The sequence below is a fragment of the Balaenoptera musculus genome, chromosome 2, assembly GCF_009873245.2.
Source record: "Balaenoptera musculus isolate JJ_BM4_2016_0621 chromosome 2, mBalMus1.pri.v3, whole genome shotgun sequence".
NCBI classification, from domain to species: Eukaryota; Metazoa; Chordata; class Mammalia; order Artiodactyla; family Balaenopteridae; genus Balaenoptera; species Balaenoptera musculus.
Window position 1 is genome coordinate 143,844,566 of NC_045786.1, and position 25,511 is coordinate 143,870,076.

The 25,511-nt window shown below is 42.8% G+C and overlaps 2 protein-coding genes across 5 annotated transcripts in view; one reads left to right on the forward strand and one right to left on the reverse strand.

The window, feature by feature from the left end:
* Positions 1-25,511, forward strand: part of SMOC1 (SPARC related modular calcium binding 1) — a 154,107-nt gene that overhangs the window by 76,517 nt on the left and 52,079 nt on the right. For all 4 annotated transcript variants that reach the window (XM_036841582.1, XM_036841578.1, XM_036841580.1 and 1 more), the window contains exons 4-5: positions 21,724-21,823; positions 23,914-23,961. In XM_036841582.1, the coding sequence (XP_036697477.1) occupies positions 21,724-21,823; positions 23,914-23,961 (148 nt within the window). The remainder of the gene's footprint in view (positions 1-21,723; positions 21,824-23,913; positions 23,962-25,511) is intronic.
* On the reverse strand, positions 9,706-10,512 carry LOC118889634 (coiled-coil domain-containing protein 115-like). Its single transcript, XM_036841583.1, has one exon. It carries the CDS (start codon positions 10,450-10,452, stop codon positions 9,784-9,786), a length of 669 nt encoding a protein of 222 aa, XP_036697478.1. The 5' UTR covers positions 10,453-10,512; the 3' UTR covers positions 9,706-9,783.

Below are 25,511 nucleotides of genomic sequence, written 5' to 3' on the forward strand. Positions count from 1 at the left end.
TGAACAAAGCTCCTACACAAGAGGAACTTTTTAATTGGATATATATTTTTAAACATCTTTATTGGAGTATAATTGCTTTACAATGGTGTCTTAGTTTCTACTGTATAACAAAGTGAATCAGCTATAGTTTCTACTGTATAACAAAGTGAATCAGCTATACATATACATATATCCCCATATCTCCTCCCTCTTGCGTCTCCCTCCCACCCGCCCTATCCCACCCCTCTAGTGGTCACAAAGCACCGAGCTGATCTCCCTGTGCTATGCGGCTGCTTCCCACTAGCTATCTATTTTACATTTGGTAGTGTATATATGTCCATGCCACTCTCTCACTTCGTCCCAGCTTACCCTTCCCCCTCCCCGTGTCCTCATGTCCATTCTCTACGTCTGCGTCTTTATTCCTGTCCTGCCCCTAGGTTCGTCACAACCTTTTTTTTTTTTTTTTAGATTCCATATATATGTGTTAGCATACGGTATTTGTTTTTCTCTTTCTGAATTACTTCACTCTGTATGACAGTCTCTAGGTCCATCCACCTCACCACAAATAACTCAATTTCATTTCTTTTTATGGCTGGGTAATATTCCATTGTATATATGTGCCACATCTTCTTTATCCATTCATCTGTTGATGTACATTTAGGTTGATTCCATGTCCTGGCTATTGTAAATAGAGCTGCAGTGAACATTGTGGTACATGTCTCTTTCTGAATTACGGTTTTCTCAGGGTATATGCCCAGTAGTGGGACTGCTGGGTCTCATGGTAGTTCTCTTTTTAGTTTTTTTAAGGAACCTCCATACTGTTCTCCATAGTGGCTGTATCAATTTACATTCCCACCAACAGTGCAAGGGGGTTCCCTTTTCTCCACATCCGCTCCAGCATTTACTGTTTGTAGGTTTTTTGATGCTGGCCATCCTGACTGGTGTGAGGTGATACCTCATTGTAGTTTTGATTTGCATTTCTCTAATGGTTAGTGATGTTGAGCATCCTTTCATGTGTTTGTTGGCAATCTGTATATCTTCTTTGGAGAAATGTCTATTTAGGACTTCTGCCCATTTTTGGATTGGGTTGTTTGTTTTTCTAATATTGAGTTGCATGAGCTGCTTGTATATTTTGGAGATTAATCCTTTGTCCATTGCTTCATTTGCACATATTTTCTCCCATTCTGAGGGTTGTCTTTTTGTCTTGTTTATGGTTTCCTTTGCTGTGCAAAAGCTTTTAAGTTTCATTAGGTCCCATTTGTTTATTTTTGTGTTTATTACCATTACTCTAGGAGGTGGATCAAAAAAGATCTTGCTGTGATTTATGTCAAAGAGTGTTCTTCCTATGTTTTCCTCTAAGAGTTTTATAGTGTCTGGTCTTACATATAGGTCTCTAATCCATTTTGAGTTTATTTTTGTGTATGGCATTAGGGAGTGTTCTAATTTCATTCTTTTACATGTAGCTGTCCAGTTTTCCCAGCACCACTTATTGAAGAGGCTGTCTTTTCTCCACTGTATATTCTTGCCTCCTTTATCAGAGATAAGGTGACCATATGTGCATGGGTTTATCTCTGGGCTTTCTATCCTGTTCCATTGATATATATTTCTGTTTTTGTGCCAGTACCATACTGTCTTGATTACTGTAGCTTTGTAGTATAGTCTAAAGTCAGGGAGCATGATTCCTCCAGCTCTGTTTTTCTTTCTCAAGATTGCTTTGGCTATTTGGGGTATTTTGTGTTTCCATACAAATTGTGAAATTCTTTGTTCTAGTTCTGTGAAAAATGCCAGTGGTAGTTTGATACGGATTGAATTGAATCTGTAGATTGCTTTGGGTAGTATAGTCATTTTCACAATCTTGATTCTTCCAATCCAAGAACATGGTATACCACTCCATCTGTTTGTATCATCTTTAATTTCTTTCATCAGTGTCTTATAGTTTTCTGCATGCAGGTCTTTTGTCTCCTTAGGTAGGTTTATTCCTAGGTATTTTATTCTTTTTGTTGCAGTGGTAAACGGGAGTGTTTCCTTAATTTCACTTTCAGATTTTTCATCATTAGTGTATAGGAATGCAAGAGATTTCTGTGCATTAATTTTGTATCCTGCTACTTTACCAAATTCGTTGATTAGCTCTAGTAGTTTTCTGGTAACATCTTTAGGATTCTCTATGTATAGTATCATGTTATCTGCAAACAGTGACAGTTTACCTCTTCTTCTGATTTGGATTCATTTTATTTCTTTTTCATCTGTAATTGCTGTGGCTAAAACTTCCAAAACTATGTTGAATAATAGTGGTGAGAGTGGGCAACCTGGTCCTGTTCCTGATCTTAGTGGAAATGGTTTCAGTTTTTCACCATTGAGAATGATGTTGGCTATGGGTTTGTCATATATGGCCTTTATTATGTTGAGGTAAGTTCCCTCTATGCCCACTTTCTGGAGGATTTTTATCATAAATGGATGTTGAATTTTGTTGAAAACTTTTTCTGCATCTATTGAGATGATCATATGGTTTTTATCCTTCAATTTGTTAATATGGTGTATCACACTGATTGATTTGCATATATTGAAGAATCCCTGCAATCCTGGGATAAACCCCACTTGATCATGGTGTATGATCCTTTTAATGTGCTGTTGGATTCTGTTTGCTAGTATTTTCCTGAGGATATTTGCATTGATGTTCATCAGTGATAATGGCCTGTAGTTTTCTTTTTTCCTGACATCTTTGTCTGGTTTTGGTATCAGGGTGATGGTGGTCTCATAGAATGAATTTGGGAGTGATCCCCCCTCTGCTATATTTTGGAAGAGTTTGAGAAGGATAGGTGTTAGCTCCTCTCTAAATGTTCCATAGAATTCGCTTGTGAAGCCATCTGGTCCTGGGCTTTTGTTTGTTTAGAGATTTTAAATCATAGTTTCAATTTCAGTGCTTGTGATTGGTCTGTTTATATTTTCTATTTCTTCCTGGTTCAGTCTCGGAAGGTTGTGCTTTTTTAAGAATTTGTCCATCTCCTCCAGGTTGTCCATTCTATTGGCATATAGTTGCTTGTAGTAATCTCTCATGATCCTTTGTTATTTCTGCAGTGTCAGTTGTTACTTCTCCTTTTTCATTTCTAATTCTGTTGATTTGAGTCTTCTCCGTTTTCTTCTTGATGAGTCTGGCTAATGGTCTATCAATTTTGTTTGTCTTCTCAAAGAACCAACTTTTAGTTTTATTGATCTTTGCTATCATTTCCTGCATTTCTTTTCCATTTATTTCTGATCTGATCGTTATGATTTCTTTCCTTCTGCTAATTTTGGGGTTTTTTTGTTCTTCTTTCTCTAATTGATTTAGGTGTAAGGTTAGGTTGTTTATTTGAGATGTTTCTTGTTTCTTAAGGAAGGATTGTATTTCTATAAACTTCCCTCTTAGAACTGCTTGTGTTGCATCCCATAGGTTTTCGGTCATCGTGTTTTCACTGTCATTTGTTTCTAGGTATTTTTTGATTTCCTCTTTGATTTCTTCAGTGATCTCTTGGTTATTTAGTAGTGTATTGTTTAGCCTCCACGTGTTTGTATTTTTTACAGTTTTATTCCTGTAATTGATATCTAGTCTCATAGCGTTATAGTCGGAAAAGATACTTGATACGATTTCAATTTTCTTTACCAAGGCTTGATTTGTGACCCAGGATATGATCTATCCTGAAGAATGTTCCATGAGCACTTGAGAAGAAAGTGTATTCTGTTGTTTTTGGATGGAATGTCCTATAAATATCAGTTAAGTCCATCTTGTTCAATGTATCATCTAAAGCTTGTATTTCCTTATTTATTTTCATTTTGGATGATCTGTCCATTGGTGAAAGTGGGGTGTTAAAGTCCCCTACTATGATTGTATTACTGTCGATTTCCCCTTTTATGGCTGTTAGCATTTGCCTTATGTATTGCAGTGCTTCTATGTTGGGGGCATAAATATTTACAATTGTTATATCTTCTTCTTGGATTGATCCCTTGATCATAATGTAGTGTCCTTCTCTGTCTCTTGTAATAGTGTTTGTTTTAAAGTCTATTTTGTCTGATATGAGAATTGCTACTCCAGCATTATTTTGATTTCCATTTGCATGGAATATCTTTTTCCATCCCCTCACTTTCAGTCTGTATGTGTCCCAAGGTCTGAAGTGGGTCTCTTGTAGACAGCATATATATGGGTCTTGTTTTTGTATCCCTTCAGCCAGTCTATGTCTTTTGGCTGGAACATTTAATCCATTTACATTTAAGGTAGTTATCGATATGTATGTTCCCATTACCATTTTCTTTTTTTTTTTAACGTCTTTATTGGAGTATAATTGCTTTACAATGGTGTGTTAGTTTCTGCTTTATAACAAATTGAATCATTTATACATATACATATATCCCCATATCTCTTCCCTCTTGCATCTCCCTCCCTCCAACCCTACCTATCCCACACCTCTAGCTGGTCACAAAGCACCGAGCTGATCTCCCTGTGCTATGCGGTTGCTTCCAACTAGCTATCTATTTTATATTTGGTAGTGTATATATGTCCATGCCACTCTCTGACTTTGTCCCAGCTTACCCTTCCCATTCCCCGTGTCCTCAAGTCCATTCTCTAGTAGGTCTGCGTCTTTATTCCCGTCTTGCCCCTAGGTTCTTCATGACCATTTTTTTTTTTTTGAGATTCCATACATATGTGTTAGCATACAGTATTTGTTTTTCTCTTTCTGACTTACTTCACTCTGTATGACAGACTCTAGATCCTTCCACCTCACTACAAATAAGTCTATTTTGTTTCTTTTTACGACTGGGAATATTCCATTGTATATATGTGCCACATGTTCTTTATCCATTCATCTGTCGATGGACACTTAGGTTGCTTCCATGTCCTGGCTATTGTAAATAGAGCTGCAGTGAACATTGTGGTACATGACTCTTTTTGAATTATGGTTTTCTCAGGGTGTATGCCCAGTAGTGGGATTGCTGGGTCGTATGGTAGTTCTATTTTTAGTTTTTTAAGGAAGCTCCATACTGTTCTCCATAGTGGCTGTATCAATTTACATTCCCACCAACAGTGCAAGAGGGTTCCCTTTTCTCCATACTCTCTCTAGCATTTATTATTTGTAGATTTTTTGATGATGGCCATTCTGACTGGTGTGAGATGATATCTCATTGTAGGTTTGTTTGCATTTCTCTAATGATTAATGATGTTGAGCATCCTTTCATGTGTTTGTTGGCAATCTGTATATCTTCTTTGGAGAAATGTCTATTTAGGACTTCTACCCATTTTTGGATTGTGTTGTTTGTTCTTTTGATATTGAGCTGCATGAGCTGCTTGTAAATTTTGGAGAGTAACCCTTTGTCCGTTGCTTCATTTGCGCATATTTTCTCCCATTCTGAGGGTTGTCTTTTCGTCTTGTTTATGGTTTCCTTTGCTGTGCAAAAGCTTTTAAGTTTCATTAGGTCCCATTTGTTTATTTTTGTTTTTATTTCCATTTCTCTAGGAGGTGGGTCAAAAAGGATCTTGCTGTGATTTATGTCATAGAGTGTTCTGCCTATGTTTTCCTCTAAGAGTTTTATGGTGTCTGGCCTTACATTTAGGTCTTTCATCCATTTTGAGTTTATTTTTGTGTATGGTTTTAGGGAGTGTTCTAATTTCATTCTTTTACATGTAGCTGTCCAGTTTTCCCAGCACCACTTATTGAAGAGGCTGTCTTTTCTCCACTGTATATTCTTCCCTCCTTTTTCAAAGATAAGGTGACCATATGTGCCTGGGTTTATATCTGGGCTTTCTATCCTCTTCCATTGATCTATGTTTCTGTTTTTGTGCCAGTACCAAACTGTCTTGATTACTGCAGCTTTGTAATATAATCTGAAGTCAGGGAGCATGATACCTCCAGCTCCGTTTTTCTTTCTCAAGATTGCTTTGGCTATTCAGGGTCTTTTGTGTTTCCGTACAAATTGTGAATTTTTTTGTTCTAGTTCTGTGAAAAATGCCATTGGTAGTTTGATAGAGATTGCATTGAATCTGTAGATTGCTTTGGGTAGTATAGTCATTTTCACAATCTTGATTCTTCCAATCCAAGAACATGGTATATCTCTCCATCTATTTATATCATCTTTAATTTCTTTCATCAGTGTCTTATAATTTTCTGCATACAGGTCTTTTGTCTCCTTAGGTAGGTTTATTCTTAGGTATTTTATTCTTTTTGTTGCAATGGTAAATGGGAGTGTTTTCTTAACTTCACTTTCAGATTTTTCATCATTAGTGTATAGGAATGCAAGAGATTTCTGTGCATTAATTTTGTATCCTGCTACTTTACCAAATTCATTGATTAGCTCTAGTAGTTTTCTGGTAACATCTTTAGGATTTTCTATGTATAGTATCATGTCATCTGCAAACAGTGACAGCTTTACTTTTTCTTTTCCGATTTGGATTCCTTTTATTTCTTTTTCTTCTCTGATTGCTGTGGCTAAAACTTCCAATACTATGTTGAATAATAGTAGTGAGAGTGGGCAACCTTGTCTTGTTCCTGATCTTAGTGGAAATGGTTTCAATTTTTCATCATTGAGTACGATGTTGGCTGATATGGCCTTCATTATGTTGAGGTAAGTTCCCTCTATGCCTACTTTCTGGAAGGTTTTTATCATAAATGGATGTTGAATTTTGTTGAAAGCTTTCTCTGCATCTATTGAGATGATCATATGGTTTTTATCCTTTAATTTGTTAATATGGTGTATCACATTGATTGATTTGCATATACTGAAGAATCCCTGCATTCCTGGGATAAACCCCACTTGATCACAGTGTATGATCCTTTTAGTGTGCTGTTGGATTCTGTTTGCTAGTATTTTGTTGAGGATTTGCATCTATGTTCATCAGTGATATTGGCCTGTAGTTTTCTTTCTTTGTGACGTCTTTGTCTGGTTTTGGTATCAGGGTGATGGTGGCCTCGTAGAATGAGTTGGGGAGTGTTCCTCCCTCTGCTCTATTTTGGAAGAGTTTGAGAAGGATAGGTGTTAGCTCTTCTCTAAATGTTTGATAGAATTCGCTTGTGAAGCCACCTGGTCCCGGGCTTTTGTTTGTTGGAGGATTTTTAATCACAGTTTCAATTTCAGTGCTTGTGATTGATCTGTTCATATTTTCTATTTCTTCCTGTTTCAGTCTCGGAAGGTTGTGCATTTCTAAGAATTTGTCCATTTCTTCCACATGGTCCATTTTATTGGCATACAGTTGCTTGTTGTAATCTCTCATGATCCTTTGTATTTCTGCAGTGTCAGTTGTTACTTCTCCTTTTTCATTTCTAATTCTATTAATTTGAGTTTTCTCCCTTTTTTTCTTGATGAGTCTGGCTTATGGTTTATCAATTTTGTGTATCTTCTCAAAGAACCAGCTTTTAGTTTTATTGATCTTTGCTATCGTTTCCTTCCCTTCTTTTTCATTTATTTCTGATCTGATCGTTATGATTTTTTCCTTCTGCTAACTTTGGGGTTTCTTTGCTCTTCTTTCTCTAATTGCTTTAGGTGTAAGGTTAGGTTGTTTATTTGAGATGTTTCTTGTTTCTTAAGGTAGAAGTGTAATGCTATAAACTTCCCTCTTAGAACTGCTTTTTTTGCATCCCATAGGTTTTTGGTCATCGTGTTTTCATTGTCATTTGTTTCTAGGTATTTTTTGATTTCTTCAGTGATCTCTTGGTTATTAAGTAGTGTATTGTTTAGCTTCCATGTGTTTGTATTTTTTACAGATTTTTTCCTGTAATTGACATCTAGTCTCATAGTGTTGTGGTCAGAAAAGATACTTGATACGATTTCAATTTTCTTAAATTTACCAAGGCTTGATTTGTGACCCAGGATATGATCTATCCTGGAGAATGTTCCATGAGTACTTGAAAAGAAAGTGTATTCTGTTGTGTTTGGATGGAATGTCCTATAAATATCAATTAAGTCTACCTCGTTTAGTGTATCATCTAAAGCTTGTGTTTCCTTATTTATTTTCATTTTGGATGATCTGTCCATTGGTGAAAGTGTGGTATTAAAGTCCCCTACTATGATTGTGTTACTGTCGATTTCCCCTTTTATGGCTGTTAGTATTTGCTTTATGTATTGAGGTGCTCCTATGTTGGGTGGATTAATACTTACAATTGTTATATCTTCTTCTTGGATTGATTCCTTGATCATTATGTAGTGTCCTTCTTTGTCTCTTGTAATAGTCTTTATTTTAAAGTCTATTTTGTCTGATATGAGAATTGCTACTCCAGCTTTCTTTTGATTTCCATTTGCATGGAATATCTTTTTCCATCCCCTCACTTTCAGTTTGTATGTGTCCCGAGGTTTGAAATGGGTCTCTTGTAGACAACATACATATAGGTCTTGTTTTTGTATCCATTCAGCCAGTCTATGTCTTTTGGTGGGAGCATTTAATCCATTTACATTTAAGGTAGTTATCGATATGTATGTTCTTATTACCATTTTCTTAATTGTTTTGGGTTTGTTATTGTAGGTCTTTTCCTTCTCTTGTATTTCCTGCCTAGAGAAGTTCTTTTAGCATTTGTTGTAAAGCTGGTTTGGTGGTGCTGCATTCTCTTAGCTTCGCTTGTCTGTAAAGGTTTTAATTTCTCTGTCGAATCTGAATGAGATCCTTGCTGGGTAGAGTAATCTTGGTTGTTGGTTTTTCCCTTTCATCACTTTAAATATGTCCTGCCACTCCCTTCTGGCTTGTAGAGTTTCTGCTGAAAGATCAGTTGTTAACCTTATGGGGATTCCCTTGTATCTTATTTGTTGCTTTTCCCTTGCTGCTTTTAACATTTTTTCTTTGTATATAATTTTTGATAGTTTGATTAATATGTGTCTTGGCGTGTTTCTCCTTGGATTTATCCTATATGGGACTCTCTGCACTTCCTAGACTTGAGTGACCATTTCCTTTCCCATATTAGGGAAGTTTTCAACTATAATCTCTTCAAATATTTTCTCAGTCCCTTTCTCTTTCTCTTCTTCTTCTGGTACCTGTATAATTCGAATGTTGGTGTGTTTAATGTTGTCCCAGAGGTCTCTGAGACTGTCCTCAATTCTTTTTTTTCTTTTTTCTTTTTTTGCAGTTTAATATAATGTATTTTATTTTATAATAAAACGTTTTTTTTTTTTTTAAACCACCATAAGCAAAGTTAAAAGACAAACTGGGAAAAACAATTTACATCTCGTATTATGAACAGAAAACTAACATCCACCAAACATAACAATTAGCTCCTTGAAACTGCTAAAAGTATCAACAAGCCAGTAGGAAAATGAATTGACACAGGGTTCCTGGCCCTTCAACAAATTAAAAGACTCACCCTTGGAAAGATAATGGCAGGTTTTATAAACCTGAATGGTCTTTTGAAAGATTTCCCTTGAAAATCTAGGTCCGATCCTTTTTACTTTCTGGCTTAAAACCTGCCAAGTGCTGCCCATCTACTCGGGTGTGTGTGTGTTTTATCGATGAGGAATCATTCTGTCCTGATCTGTTAGCTGTGTATGTTTTTTTCCTCCATCAAAATCACTTTTAAGGATATAGTGAAACTGAAGCACCTACTTCTTGTCCTTCCCTGCCACTAGCTGTGCAATATTTCATCCTTTAATGAAAAATCACAGCTGATTTATGCATCAGGTTGTTACAGTTGTTCAGTGATATGAACTAATCTAACAGGTTTGTGCCTGCCCGACATGAATATGTCCTGAGACAACACAAGTCTAGAAGTGGTTTCATAGTAGTGACTTTCAACATTACTCACTTTGCCTCTTCAAACTTCCCCATCTAATAAAGTTGGAAACATGCAGACCAGAGAAGTATTAAGGAGGGAGAAACAGCTGGGGTGGGGGGCAATCTGTGAAGGAAGAAGGCCTGAGATAATGCAGCCACGTCAAAGAACAGCTGTGCTCACTGCCTTGCTTCTGTGGTGGCAGGTCAGGGAGTGCCAGGCTCCACTGCTTGAGTTTCTCCTGCAGCCCCTGGAGCTGACTTCGACCCCAGTCAATGCAGATCTGAAGGCTGGCCATGTCTGCAGCCAGCTGCAGACCCTCCCAGAAGCTGGCTCGAGCTTGCCGTAGACTGTGAGGAACCAGGATTCCAAACCAGTTCAGAGGGTCCTGGGGAGCTGCGGAGGGGTCTGGCTCTGGGGTCCTCGTGAGGCCCTTGCGCCTGCACAGAACTGCCTTGCGGGGTCCCACCTCCTCTGGAGTCTGGGTGCCAGCTCTCACCATCCAGAACTTCTGGAGTCCGTCCTGGGCCTCGCTGGTGCAGACGCTGACCTGGGGCTCCATGTGGGAGGCATACTGCAGAGGCCCTACCGACTTGGCACCCATGGCATAGCGAGCTTTGGAGAGTGAGAGCCAGCCCTCCACCCGGGCGTTCAGTGCCACCCTCTTTGCCTCCAGTTCCTCCAGGTCCCTGAGCAGCTGCAGGAGAAGCGAGTCCAGCTCGGCTCGCAGATCCCGCACCGCCATGGGCTCCACACACATTCCTCTTTTCACTCTTTTTTCTTTATTCTGCTCTGTGGTAGTTATTTCCACTATTTTATCTTCCAGGTCACTTATCTGGTCTTCTGCCTCAGTTATTCTGCTATTAATTCCTTCTAGAGAATTTTTAATTTCATTTATTGTGTTGTTCATCATTTTTTGTTTCCTCTTTAGTTCTTCTAGGTCCTTATTAAACGTTTCTTGTTTTTTCTCCATTCTATTTCCAAGATTTTGGATCATCTTTACTATCATTACTCTGAATTCTTTTTCAGGTAGACTGCCTATTTCCCCCTCATTTGTTTGGTCTGATGGGTTTTTACCTTGCTCCTTCATCTGCTGTGTGTTTCTCTGTCTTTTCATTTTGCTTATCTTACTGTGTTTGGGGTCTCCTTTTCACAGGCTGCAGGGTCGTAGTTCCCGTAGTTTTTGGTGTCTGCCCCCAGTGGGTAAGGTTGGTTCAGTGGGTTTTGTAGGCTTCCTGGTGGAGGGGACTGGTGTCTGTGTTCTGGTGGATGAGGCTGGATTTTGTCTTTCTGGTGGGCAGGACCGAGTCCGGTGGTGTGTTTTGGGGTGTCTGTGAACTTACTATGATCTTAGGCAGCCTCTCTGCTAATGGGTGGGGTTGTTTTCCTGTCTTGCTAGTTGTTTGGCATAGGGTGTCCAGCACTGTAGCTTGCTGGTCACTGAGTGGAGCTGGGTCTTAGCGTTGAGATGGAGGTCTCTGGGAGAGCTTTTGCCATTTGATATTATATGGGGCTGGGAGGTCTCTGGGACCAATGTCCTGATCTCGGCTCTCCCACCTCAGAGGCTCAGGGCTGACACCTGGCCGGAGCACCAAGACCCTGTCAGCCACACGGCTCAGAAGAAAAGGGAGAAAAAAAGAAAGAAAGAAAGAATAAAATAAAATAAAACAAAATAAAGTTATTAAAATAAAAAATAAAAAAATTATTATTAAAAATAAAAGAATTAAAAAGAAAAAACAAAAAAGAAAGAAAGAAGAAAACAACCAAACCAAAAAACCAATCCACCAATAATAACAAGGGCTAAAAACTATACTGAAAGAAAAAGAAGCTGCCGCTTCTTGGTGGCGGCAGCAGCAGCCTTAGCGTTTCATGCCCGTCTCTGGCGTCCGCGCCAATAGCCGCGACTCGCACCCGTCTCTGGAGCTTTTAGGCAGTGCTCTGAATCCCCTCTCCTCACGCACCGCAAAACAAGGGTCTCTTGCCTCTTAGACAGGTCCAGACTTTTTCCCGGACTCCCTCCCGGCTAGCTGTGGCACACTAGCCCCCTTCAGGCTGTGTTCACGCAGCCAACCCCAGTCCTCTCCCTGGGATCTGACCGAAGCCCGAGCCTCAGCTCCCAGCCTCCGCCCGCCCCGGCAGGGGAGCAGACAAGCCTCTCGGGCTGGTGAGTGCTGGTCGGCACCGATCCTCTGTGCGGGAATCTCTCTGCTTTGCCTTCCCCACCCCTGTGGCTGCGCTCTCCTCCGTGGCTTCGCAGCTCCCCTCCTCTGCCACCCACAGTCTCCGCCCACGAAGGGGCTTCCTAGTGTGTGGAAACCTTTCCTCCTTCACGGCTCCCTCCCACTGGTGCAGGTCCCGTCCCTATTCTTTTGTCTCTGTTTTTTCTTTTTTCTTTTGCCCTACCCAGGTACGTGGGGAGTTTCTTGCCTTTTGGGAAGTCTGAGGTCTTCTGCCAGCGTTCAGTAGGTGTTCTGCAGGAGTTGTTCCACTTGTAGATGTATTTTTGATGTATTTGTGAGGAGGAAGGTGATCTTCACATCTTACTCCTCCGCCATCTTGAAGGTCCCCCCATTGGATATTTTTAAAATGTAAAAACGTATTTGATATCTTCCCCCTGAAATGGAAATAGAAGTGAACGAACAAGAGGTGTCATATTTGCTGTTTACAAAACCTGGGCCATTCTAGGCACCAAATCAGAGGGCAGAAGTCAAGAAAATTAAGTTCTTTGTGTCCTTGAAGCCCTAACACTAAGATTTTTGAAAATACCTTTATGTGTGTGTTGGAGGGGATGGTGTTCGCACTTTTTGGAAAATACAAAAAAATGTTTTTCCTCATGTATTTGGAAAAATGGTCCTAACACTGACAATTAGGTACTGGTTCATAAATTTCCACCTTACTCTTAACCAGTGAAAGTTCAACTTAGGGCACAGTTGTAGAATCACAGAACTTTTGGGTCAAAGGGGACCTCAGATGTATCTGGTTCAGCTCCTTCATCTCCCTGCCCCACCACATCCAGGAACAATCTCTCACCAAGCAGTCATCTATCTTCTGCTTGATTGCCACCAAAGACAGGAAACTTATTACCACCAATGATGACATAATGCATTTTGGGACAATTTAGTTGGAAATTCCTTCCCTACATTGACTTGAAAGTTGTAATTTCCAACAGATGACCCCCATTCTAGCTAAGGAACGTACAGAATCCACAGAAATCACACTTTCCACAGAAAGATCTGAAGACAGACACCATTATGTCCTTGTGAAATCCTGTCTTATAGCCAACAAATATTTCTTTTCACCCTGGCAAAGATCTTTAGTTCTATCGCTCATTCCCATATCACAGGGTTTTATGTCTCTCTTTCCTCCTGGCCTCTTTCCTCTTAATTCAGTTTGCTAAGGTGCCCCTTATAGAGTGTCCTTCCCCAAACTGGACACAGTATTTCAGATGTGGTCATAAACAGCTTGGGGAAGAATGGCATTATCTCTTGTTCTAAACACACTACTGCTTGACTAATATCACGTTGGCAGCCACATTACACCATCGACTCATAAAAAACATAGTCAACAAAGACTCCCACATTTAAGAGGATTTGAAATTGAGGGATTATCTTCCTTCCTTGCATCTTCTCCATTAAAATCTGGAGGACGAGGCAAATACTCTAAAAGGAAAATCCCTCATTCCCCAGCAGACAGTCCTCCCTAGACTTGGCATAGAGCAGGAGACAGTGTCTACAGCCAGCAAGAATAGCAGTGCTTTGAAGCTACAACCTACATCCTCTCTGTAAAACGGAAGGGGAAAGGGATGAAATCTGCTTGTGCTGAGTACATACTCTACACCTGACACTATTTTAGATGCTTTATGTATCTTGTCTCATTTTGTCTTCTCAGTAACCTTCAAGGTAGGCACCATTAGCCTTATTTCATAAATAGGCTCAGAGAGGTTAAGTGGCTTTGCCAAAGTTACACAGAGATGGTATTTAAACCCAGCTCATTTTGACTCCAAAGCCATGTTTTTTTCTTCTGCATCCTGTTGCTTCTCAGCCAAACCTGACTAAAGATGAGGGGGACGTTTGTGGGATAACCTCTTCTAAACAGAGGGAGAAACAGCTCATGCTAGCCAGACCAAAAGGATTACACCATCCCTCCTGTCTCCCCTGCTCGTCTCACTGCAATCAAACTTTCTTCCATGTGTGAAATCACCCAGAAGATTTAATGCCACGAATCACTAGAGCCATGAATTAAAAGACCACATGTCATCAGAACAACTGGAACAGAAAAACTTTGGAGAGAAGTATTGTCCCAAGGCCCCTTGCTCCCAAATTCCCACCTAGAAAAGTATTTGTTTCTTGAGTAGTTCATGATAAATGCCAGAAAGGATGGAGTGACGAAGTGTCTTTTAAAACACTGGTTCTTGGACTGTGGTCCCTGAACCAGCAGCAGCATCACTTGGGGACTTCTTAGAAATGCATGTTATCCAGATGACCCCAGAACTAATGAATCCAGAAATTCTGTAGGTGGGACACAGGAATCTGTTTTCATAAGCCCTCCAGGTAAATCTTACTGTGAACGCAATAAACAATGTTCTCCTGCAGCTTCTGATGGAGAGAGAGGTTCTAGGGGGATGAGTGGCAACCTCAGATGGCCCGGGGACTCAGTCATCCAGCCAGGGTACATGGCACCCGTGGAAAAACAATTTCTTAGAGGTCCTATAGAGTATGCAGACAAAAGGAAAATGTGCCTGCTAAAAATACTGCCCTGAAACAAAGTTATTGGGTGGATCTACTGCAAGATGCTTAACTATCACTGTGCATTAGCTTAATCTGAAAAACCTACTAACCGATTTGGAGCAACTGGAAGATTATAAAGAAAAAAAAAAAGGTCTCATACTCCCACTGCCAAGGAGAGTTAGAGAAATAGCCACATGCCTTCTGCTTTTAGTTCAACTTTTTCCCGCTAGGAAATGTTCCTGTACATGATAGTAGTCATTTCATTACAAGTTTGATAGTTGCTAGAAGAATGCTGAATCAAGCCTGTCCCTTTGCATATGGTTCACATTTTTCTATTTTACAAAAGAAGTGCAAAGAAAAGGGGTGGGAATGGGGTGATATAGGCACAGGGTAGAGATGCCTTGGAGGGGATCCCAGTTGTCAATGAAGGTCTAAGGTAATTCAGGATGGATTTCTTCTTCTTTTTTTTTTTAAATTAATTTATTTTTGGCTGTGTTGGGTCTTCGTTTCTGTGCGAGGGCTTTCTCTAGTTGCGGCGAGCGGGGGCCACTCTTCATCGCAGTGCACGGGCCTCTCACTGTCGCGGCTTCTCTTGTTGCGGAGCACAAGCTCCAGACGTGCAGGCTCAGTAGTTGTGGCTCACGGGCCTAGTTGCTCTGTGGCATGTGGAATCTTCCCAGACCAGGGCTCGAACCCGTGTCCCCTGCATTGGCAGGCAGATTCCCAGCCACTGTGCCACCAGGGAAGCCCCAGGATGGATTTCTTAATAGATAGAGCATGAGAAAGCATTATAGAAAAGGAGGTGGGGATTTGCCAGAAGAAAATTGTTTCAAAAAAGAGTAAACTAAATGAAAGCCTGATACCTGGATAGTGAGAAAGTAGGACTGGGAAAAGCAGAGAAATATAGCAAGGCCCTGCACTTCATTATACTGCTTTTTGTTTTCTTTTTCTTTCTTTCTTTTTTGAAAAAAATCATGTTTCAGAAAACACTAGTACTACCATGGAATGCTCCCTGTGTTACCAAACCAAACTTGGGTCCATTTGCCCTCACCCATGTGCAGCAAAGCCAATCCACTGACACCAGGTTATGGTGAAGGAAAGTAGAGCATTTATTGCAGGGTGCCAAGCAAAGAGAACGGGCAGCTCACGCTCAAAAGACCTGAACTCCCTGACAGCTTTCAGGGAAGGGTTTTTAAAGGCAACATTTGGGGTGAGGCTTGCAGCTCATGGAATTTCTTCTGATTGGTTGGTGGTGAGGTAACAGGGTGATGTTTCAGGATCTTAATCAGCAACCTTCTGGTTCCAACCAGTCTGGGGTCCACATGCTTCTATTCAGCTTGTAGTCACCATCCTCCACCTGGGTGGAGGGGTCTTAGTTTCTGCAGAACAACTCAAAGATTTGTGTCAGATTGTTATGTATATCCCTTGAGGAGGAACTAGGACTCTGTTTTACAATCATTGAAGTATCGTTTAAGCTATCATTACTTTTCTTGCTTGACTACTTTTCCTTTGTTTCTGTACTCTCTCACTCCCCTAATTAGTAACTGCTTGAGTCTGCTCTTTGGAACTCAGGGAAGGCCTAGGAGACTAAAGCCTTTAGTTTAGTGTAGTTTTCTACAAATAAGAAATGGGGCTTTGGTACCTGGAAGGGCCCCACAGGGTCCTGCTTGGTTTCCCCCTTTTCTTTGATACTCCTCAATCCTGAGGGGAACAAGGGTGGGACAAGAAAGGGAATAACGCTTTAGATAGAGAGGTTAAAAATAATAAACTCAGTGTTAGAGGGATTCGGTTTCACCCACACAAAGTTAAGGGAGGGTCCCACAGTTAATTGAGTTTATGAATTGCTGCAAATGATATCTTCCTCTTAGAGCTGAATCATGAACTGATTTAAGGCTCTGAGAAGTTCTGCAGTCAAGAAATCTTTTAATTTTATTTGACCCAATATTCCAAAGTTATTTGGCTAGAGAACCCTTTCATCTCCAATAATTCCTAGTCACACCCAATAGGACACCAACTGCATTCATCACTGTATCAAAGTGACAGACGTAAAGGTGGAGGAAGAGCAGCTTCACATTCCAGGAGAAGGGAAGGAAGTGGGCACACACAAGGGAGACTGTTCTCCTAGGGAAGCTGGTAGGAAAAACAGCAAAAGTCCAACAACAAAGAAGCTACTTTAGGATGCAAGGTCTGACCCCTGTCCGAGAAGCCCCCCAAGAACAGCCAGAAGAAAGCAGGCTGGCCAGGGGGCACAGCAGAGGCCCCCATGCTATCGTCTGAACTACTCCAGATACGGCCTCTCACTCAAACTGGAGCAAAAGACTCTTGAGTTGAATATTTATCTTACCTCCTCTCCCTCTCCCCCAAAAGAGTTCCATCTGCCAGAGAATTACAGGGCACAAAGACAGTTCCCTCAGACACCAGCACTGGGACCCAGGCCTTTCTTCATCTCCCTTCCAGGTCTGGGGGGACTTCTGTCTGCCAGGACTAGGTCCTGGCCATCACACTACCTCTCTTGTCTCTGGGTCTCAGTTTCCTCATTTGTAAAGCGTTTGGATGAGACTGGTGATCCCTAAGGCTTTTTCCAGCTCTGTCAATTCTGAAATTTTATGAGAGCTTGGAGATCGGTATCTGAATTCCTGTGCTGTTACGAACTAACTGTAACATTTGAACAAATAACCTCTGCTCCCTGTACCTCTCCCAGGAAAGATTTGCACACTGGGTGACCTTGAGACCCAAAAGAGATAATGTGTCTGTCGTGGTGGTGATTGAAAAGTCATTGTAAATGTAGAAGGTGTTGTTTTCCATTTGGGGCGTGGCACCTGAGTGATCCTTGTCTCTCTACATGGTCTATTGTCTCCCTTGCTTTTCTCCTGCTTTCCTCCATTGGCTTTCCTCCAAAGCCCCATTGGCTTTGCCCTGTGAGCTGGTGTTTGCTCTGTTCTTCCCTGCTCATCAGTCACTCAACTGCACTCACTGGGAGTGCTAGCCTCCCACGTTCTTCCAGGTGTCCACAAGCTGACCTAATGTAACAGGCTTGAAATAATTTCAGATTTGCCTTAATTTGGACAGAAAGGTTGACCTGAAGTACACCGCTGGGCTGTTTTTGCAAAGGGCTTCTTGCCAAAAATATTTAAGTATATGAGTCAGAGATGAAATTTACCTACCTAAGAATACACTGTTTTTAAAGCACCTTTAGGAGTACCAGATATATATCCACAGCGTAGTTACAGTATAACCAGAGAGTAACCTCACTTAGGTTGATGTAAAAACACTTTTTGTCTCTTAAGGAAGACCCATCAATTTACCTTTTAGCCTTCCCAGAATATTCCAGAGTGGGGTAGGAACAAATGCCACGGTTTGTATCTGTACCTTTGTGGCTAGAACAACACTGAGATTTGAAAACTGCACTAGATGCTAGACACTAGAAATAGTCAATTGCCTTGTCAGTTCCCCTTGGCCCATGCTTTTCACATAGATTAAGTCTGAAAGTTGATTAATTTGAGGCTGGTGTGTGGGCTGTGGGGCAGAGATAGAGCAAAGGGGATTACTTACTAATTTAAAAGAATAAATGCATTTGCAAGGGAGAAGGTGGAACTAGGTAGGATTTACCTCTTGATCATGTATATATAAACCATCGATTCTATAGAATTTACATCCTGATTGCTTTTCTGCAAGAAACCTGACTTCTCTCATCTGACAGTAACAGAACTATTTCTATATGAAAACAAGCTCTCCCTTCCTTTACTCAAACTTGTTCACACTTTTTGCTGATTTCAGATCGCCCCTTCCCTTGGGGCTGGTCAGAATAGAATGTTCTTTAGTTTCTACCAGAGAATTTGGCTGTGCTTTTCTTGAGTGTACAGAGAGTTGGCTAAAAAATAACATAATGATAATAAAAATAAATAGCTAAGTTTAACTGGGCACTTACCATGTGAACTGAGTGCTATATTTACATTATCTAGTTTAATCCTCCCAGCAACTGAGTGAGGTAGGTATTATTATCTCCCCCTTTTTAAATAGTCATGGACAGTCTGAAGCTTGGTTGGACTGCGAACCTTTCCAAGGCTGCAGAGGGCTGGAAAGTTCAGCGATTAAGTTAAAATGAAGTGGCAGAGCTGGTTAGTTAAGGAAGGTGGGCTGCAGTCTGACTCCGTGACCATTGCTTTCCGTCTCCATGTAACTTCTTTTTCTTCAAGAAGACATCTTGGAAACTCCCCAAGACAACTTACAAACAACCTCTCAATTGAGAACCATGGGTTCATTCACTCAGGGCTCCTTCAGCAAAGGGAAGTGACCTTGCTGGGCACTCCCAGCACTTCCTGCAGGCAGAGACCCTGCCTGGGTCCTCTGGGTCTTCTTTTGTTCACTGTTGTTCCTTCTCCTGCAGCACACCTGGGGCAGGTGTGCCCATAACGGTGGATTCCAAGCCTCAGAGGAACATGGCAACAATTCCTCATTCAATTCCAGTTATAAAACGCGAAAGGACTTGGAAGCAGCTTTCAGCCTGAGGAGTCTGTCATCTGGAGTCTGCTCCTTGGAGCCTGGTCTGAGCAAAATGCCGAGGACCCTGGGGAGAAAGGGCCCGTGTTTGGGCCTGTGGGCCTGGCTGGGGGCTGGGAGGCAGTGTCCCCGAGCCCACACGGATGCAATGGGCGCTCTCAGTGAGCATGTGGCCCTTGGGACCTTCTGAGCTGCGATGTCAGATTAAATCCCCCAAAACAAAGCTTTGGGCTCAGTCTCTTCCTCAGGCATGCGCTTCTGTCCCCAGCAGCCTTGGCTGGGACTCTGCAGGCCCAGGAGGAGGGGCGCTCCGTGCAGCCTCGGAGCTGGACTTGGGTGGGGTACCATCCTCACGGAAAGGGAGGCTGGCCTTGGCCATGAGAGCCAAGGGGCCCGCGGGTGAGTCGACGTGGCCACCTGCCCCCAGGGACAGGCTTCCCCAGAGGTGATTATTGGCCAAGGAGGAAGAAGCAGCCACACAGGCCCCATGAAAATGCTGCCCCTGGCAAGGAGTCATCCCTCGGAGCCATCCCCTGTGGGCCGGACAGAATCTGAAGGGGCGAACTCCAAGTTTCCAGCAGTATTTCCCACCTGAACCTCTGGGGGTTCCCAGGGGAGCTCTGGCCCGCTAGGAGGCCGGCTTGCCGGGTGTTTCTGACACAGCCGAGAGCAATCATTGCCGCAGCCATCCTGTATCCGGCCACCGGCCCGTGCCAGGCACTGGACTCACACTGTTTTCATTGTCACAGCCCTTCAGGTTTGGCGCTGTCATCCCCATTTTATAGATGGGGCTCAGAGAGCTAGGTAACATGCCAGTTCGTAACTGGCTGGATCAGATTCAAACCCAGGTGTGTCTGGGTTTCTTTCCATTCCGCCCTCAGCCTTCCTCAGAAGGTAGCACTAAACTGCCTTAGGACATTGATCTTGGGTGAGCATCTGGGGTAGGAACCATGGCCATGGGGTTTATGGACTGTCTCCACGAGAGGAAGCAGGAGTGAAACATGGTCCTGGGGTAAAGGCATTGACTACAGTTTCCCTGCATGGACAGTAGAGGTAAATAAAAATGCTCATTTTTTACTGGTAGGAACAAGATGCCCTACATCTTGTTCTTATCCTGATTTCTATGGGTAGGTCTCAATGAAGCAACTAGTTTTGGGGAAAACTGTGATGTTTGGTACCCACACAAGAGCAGAAGCCTTTTCTGTAGCTTTTCTGTCTTGCTGATAACTTCTGGATTTTACCCAGGCTGTCAAATCTCTCCTTTACGCCTGTACCCCTTGTATCCCTCACCACTTGATTTGTAGGCTATTATTGTCTATCCTCGATTCTAATGTGTCCTTGATCCCAAGAGGCACCTTTTCCACACAATTTAACGCCTGTGCAATTGGCACACATCTTGTAATTGAGGTCTACATTTAATGTGGCGGGGCTGTTTAAATTGTTGTTATATTTTTAGAATGGATGGAGACCAAGAATTTAGGAAATATGATAATTCATGAATTTATTCAACTCATCAGATGCCTACAATAAACGTCAGGCATTGTGCTAGCTGCTTGGAATATAGAAAGAGCCAATATTCAGTCCCTTGCCTTAGGGAGGTCACAGTCTAATGGGGGAGATAGACCAGACAGATCAACAGTTAAGCTCATTGTAATAAGGGCTCTGAATTTGGGGAACCAGGGTGTGTGGAGGGTCGGAGGAAGGAGGGAGAGGACGTGGGGAGGCTGGGACCACTTTAAGGAGAAGGTGTATCATGAATGGGGTGGGAAGACAGAGGGTTTGGAAGTGGGCTGGGATGGGTTGGGGAATGGTACTCTGGGCAGATTGACTAGTTGGAGCAAACAAAAGTTCAGAATCATGAGACACTAGGATGTGTTTGTGAGCCTCAAAGGCTCAAAGGCTCAAAGGCTCATTCCAGCTTGTGGCTGGAATGGGGGGTGTGGAGACCTGGGATTAGAATGAGGCTGTGGGGATAGGCAGGGGGCAGATCATGGGGGCCCTCAAGCTCGTGCAAATCAGCACCATCTCCATCCTGAGTACGATGGCCAGTCATCGAGGGGTTTTAAGCAGGGGAATGATGCCCTGATTTGTGTAGAAAGTGGGTGGGAAAAGGATGATGGGGTGGGGTGGAGGAGGTGGACAGAATGACAGCTATTGAGAGAGAAAGGAGAGTTACTCCGAATGAAGCCAAAAGCCTCATTTTTATTTACTATTCCCAGGCAGCGTGGACCTGATCACGGAGACTTGAGGAAGATCACACAGTGGTGCAGCAGGGCATCTAGAACTAGAATCTGCAGGCACAAGTGGCCTTGTTTTTACCTTAACCCCATCACATGTGCCCTTTTCTCAAGAAAGCCATATGATCAATAGGCAGGCTGACTATAGGAACGGATGCTGGGAAAAGCTAGAAAAAGAAGAAAGCTTTTCCCTTGTCTCTGCTTCTTAAAGAAGGGTCATATCAACCTACATTGGGGACTTTCCAACTTGTACTTGCCAAATTCACCAATCAATTTTTTACAAATGGATGGGATACACAGCGGACGTATCCGAGTACGGTATAAGAGATTAAGCATTAAATGTCATAAGGAAACAGTAAATTGCTATGGTTGCTCCTGGGAGTCACACAGAAAATGTAATCAATGTTGTCTGGCCAGCCTTCAAGGGACACTCGGGGGAGGGATGCTGGGTGAGAGGTGAACGAGTTCTCCGCTATGCTGGGGATGCTTTGAAGGAGGTGGGAGGTGACTGTCGATACTGTGACCCAAGACTTACGGTTCTTTTCCCCTTCCCACTTCCCCGAACAGGTGCAGTGCCATACTTACACGGGGTACTGCTGGTGTGTCACCCCAGATGGGAAGCCCATCAGTGGCTCTTCTGTGCAGAATAAAACTCCTGTATGTTCAGGTACCGTAGGGAAGGGCGGGAAGAAAGAAAAGGGTTGGAGAGAGACCCCTTGGCTGGTCTCCTGAATCTTGTGGGTGCACTTTTGAAAGATTGGTGGTGGTTATGAGCCCTCTTCCAGGTCAGGGAGAAGTCTACCCAAACTTGCTTGCTCTGTCGTCAGCTGGGTGATAGGGTCAGTATGTGTCTGTGTGTATGTATCTATTTATTTTGAGCTTAAGTTTCTGGTTCAATGCTCTTTTCTCAAGCATCGGCCATAACCTCTAGAGAGCATGGCATATAAGTTTGTAGCTTGTGTGCTCTTGGTTGCTAGTGGCCCTGGGTGCACACTTTATTGAGATAAATTTCAAGACTGCGTTGGAATTCAACATCAAAAGCTGTGACAACCAATTAGTGATGTCTTTCACGGGCGCAGGAGAGGAGAGTGGTGGTCTACGTTGCCATATGTTTGCAACCCCTGAACAATGTAATGTATGGTGATGGAAAACATTCATAACCGCGGTCCTCAAATCTGGCTGTCATCAGCAGTGCCTGGGGAATTCAAAAAGAACCCAGGTGTCTAGGCTTCTCCTTCCGTATTCGGATCCAGTGGTCACGGAGACTTGGAGTCCACATGTTTAGGAAGCTTCTCAGGTGGTTCTCATGATAAGACAAGTTAGGGAACCACTGCTTTATAACAACCCTCTGGGTGAGTCCATTGGACTTTATAGGCATAGAGAAATTTTGTTCTTAGGTCAGTTTTCTGGGATTGTGCATTACAGATTTAGGCAAGCTTCACACTTCCCACTTCCATTCAGATGGTAAGGGACTTAAAGACACTCCCTTAATTCACTATGCAGCTCAGCCCACGTTAACAAAAAAAAGCCTATCCCATCCACCAGCTGCTTCCTATTTCTCTGTAATCTGTGTATATGAGATTTTATTTATTTACTTATTTTTAATTTTTAAGTGCAAGCAAAGTATAAAACATTATTCTAAAACCTCTGGGAAATTCCAAAGGCAGTCCTGCTGTCCTAACGTTTTCCTTTTTTCCCCCAATTTATTCATTTTTCAACCAGCCCTGCTATATAAGGGGAAAAGTGAGTGGAAAGGGCAGTAAGTATCTACATTAGGAAACCAAAATTTGCAGGCCAAAAAGGAAAGTTTACTTTATTTGTGGTTTACATGGAAACTGGAAACCTTAATTGGGGTTGGTGTGGGGAGGGGGAGGAATGAGGCCTCCTTGCAAATGACCTGGAAAGTTTCATTTAAAGCAAACAAATGTGCTAGAAACAAGTCATGCAGGGAAATATAATTGAATTCTCACAAAGCTAGTATACAGAGAAGGGGTTGGATATGGATTGGGATGGGTTTCTTCTCTTTTGTCGCGGGGACTTCCGCAGATGCCCTGGTGTGCCTGAGCTGGCTGTGCCCTGCATGTGCGGGGTTGGGTGTCATGGGAAAGGCAGGTGCAACCGGGTCAGGACCGTTGGATGGCGGCACAGGGCATCCAAGCACATGCAGGGCAAAGCATTTGGCCAAACCCCCAGACTGCCCCCTCCTTGAGGAACACGCTGCATCTAGAAAATTGTTTCCATGCCTCAGACTATTTTGGCCCATTCATTACAATTGGGCCAACAATTTTCTACTTAATGCAGATGGAAAATCGCCGATTTCCTGCCCTAACCAGCAAGGGATGTCAATCATTGCATTTGCAGTGAGAGGGGTTTTCTTTTCAGTTGGCCCCCCTGGCTGGATAGGGCTCAGAGCATGGGGTTGGTGGGAAGTGGAGGTGAGGGGCAGTCAGTGGAATGTTCAACAAAGGAGTTATGTGGATGTGGAATTTTGTAAAAATCTGGTCAAGACTATTGCCAGGGAGCCTGGAAATCATTGTTCATCTCAACAGTGCTGTGATATCAGTGACATTGATGTTAAACAAACCCCAGTCACATGTATGTATGTACTCACTTTGTATATAATGTTCCTAGATGTGTATACAATATATATATATACATAACCACATGCTCATAACATCAGGCTTTACCAACTCTTTGAAAGAAACCAACCGCGATGCATTCTGAATGTCTGTGTTTTTGTTTCCCCTCTCACCCAAGGTTCAGTCACCGATAAGCCCGTGAGCCAGGGTAACTCAGGAAGGAAAGGTGAGTGGAGTTTCACGCTTTATCTAAATGTTTGCTTCTAAAGCCAGTCCAAGCAGGCATTCTTAGACAAGATGGAAGGAGCCTGGGGTGAAAGCTAAAAGTGCCCCACAGAAAATTCCCATTCTTATTCTGTGTTTCCTCCCAGAAGCCTGGAGGTAAGTAAGGCTCATAGGGCGGAGGGGACCAAGCTCCCAGAATTTCTGAGAGAGGTGAGCAAGTGCAGTGCACAGAGCTGGAAGGGACCCTGAGACTCTTGGTTCCTGGGAAGTTCAGTCAATAAGCTACCAGTGTAGCCAGCATTAAACAGAAAAGCACAAAGAAGGCAGGTATGCCCAAGTCTGCCCTGACTCTTTTATTTTGGAAACCCATCTGAACATTTTTTCCCCCTTGATTTTCCTTGATAATTGGCCCAGCACATCCAGATTCTTTTCACTAAGACTAGATGCTTCATGGGCAGGTGACTTATGCAGCTGTTATCTCGAAATTCTTAATTATTTTCCTTTGAACTTGGGTTTTGTAAGTGTAGTCCAATGGGACAAAGAAGTGTGTGTGTGAGCAAAGAGACACGTGTACTATGCCTACCTGCTGCAGCCTCATTGGCAGATAGCTCTTGTGATGCAGGCTACAGGGCTTCCATAGTACGCTTAGAATTTTCATTTTTCATTACCTAGAACAATGCTAAATGGAAAATTTAAAAACATCATGACAAGTCAAGAGAGAGGCTACGGAAGAGAGGATAAGGCTTGATATTTTAGTGTCTTTTGTGGCACCTTTTTTCCTGCTTTTTGAACAAAAGGCTTTGCATTTTCACTTGGCACTGGGCCCTACAAATTGTGCAGCCGGCCCGACTAGGGCATTTGTCTGAGTGCTGTTTAGTGGACCAGCCGACATGAGGAATAGGTCCTTGGGATGTGCTGACCATACTTTCCAGTGTGCTGACACCAGGATTCACCGCTTCTTACTTCTAGGACAGCGTACACGCTGGTAGTTGCATGGAAAACAGGTATCAGTTTTATTGCACATGCAAGCACTTCAGAAGCCCCATTTTGTGCCCTCGGGTAAAACTCAGACCGGAGGTCTCGACTGAGTTTGAGCCCTCCCACCTGAATCTGGGCCTTGGGAACTTCATGCTCATAAGGGTCCACGTGGAGAGTTGGGCATGCAAGGATCAGTGTGGGGCGTACAGGCTTATCCTACACCGCGGTCACAGGGAGACCAAGGCAAAGCCTTGGACCTTGCCCCAAGTGCTTATTCCCTGGGGACCAGAACAGGAGGCAGAGTCCCACTGCCTGAACGCAGGAGCCGAGAGTCTGGAGAACCTGCCGTCGCTGCATGCTGTCCCTCCAAGAAGACATGGAAGTGGAGCTTGGTGATACCACCACCCACTAGAAACCATGGACCAAGCGACCCGATGGGCTGCTCCCATTCCAGCAAGCAGGAACGAGTAAGTGGGTGAAAGAAGGGAGCAAGCACCTTTCCAGGTCCTTCCAAGCACAGGGGGAGACAGCCTCACGTGTTGGTAGTTCCCTTCTAGGAGGGAAGGGAGGAGA

What these genes read in the sequence shown, in the direction of transcription:
- LOC118889634 (XM_036841583.1), bottom strand. Translation starts at nt 10,452, where the DNA reads ATGTGTGTGGAGCCCATGGCGGTGCGGGATCTGCGAGCCGAGCTGGAC.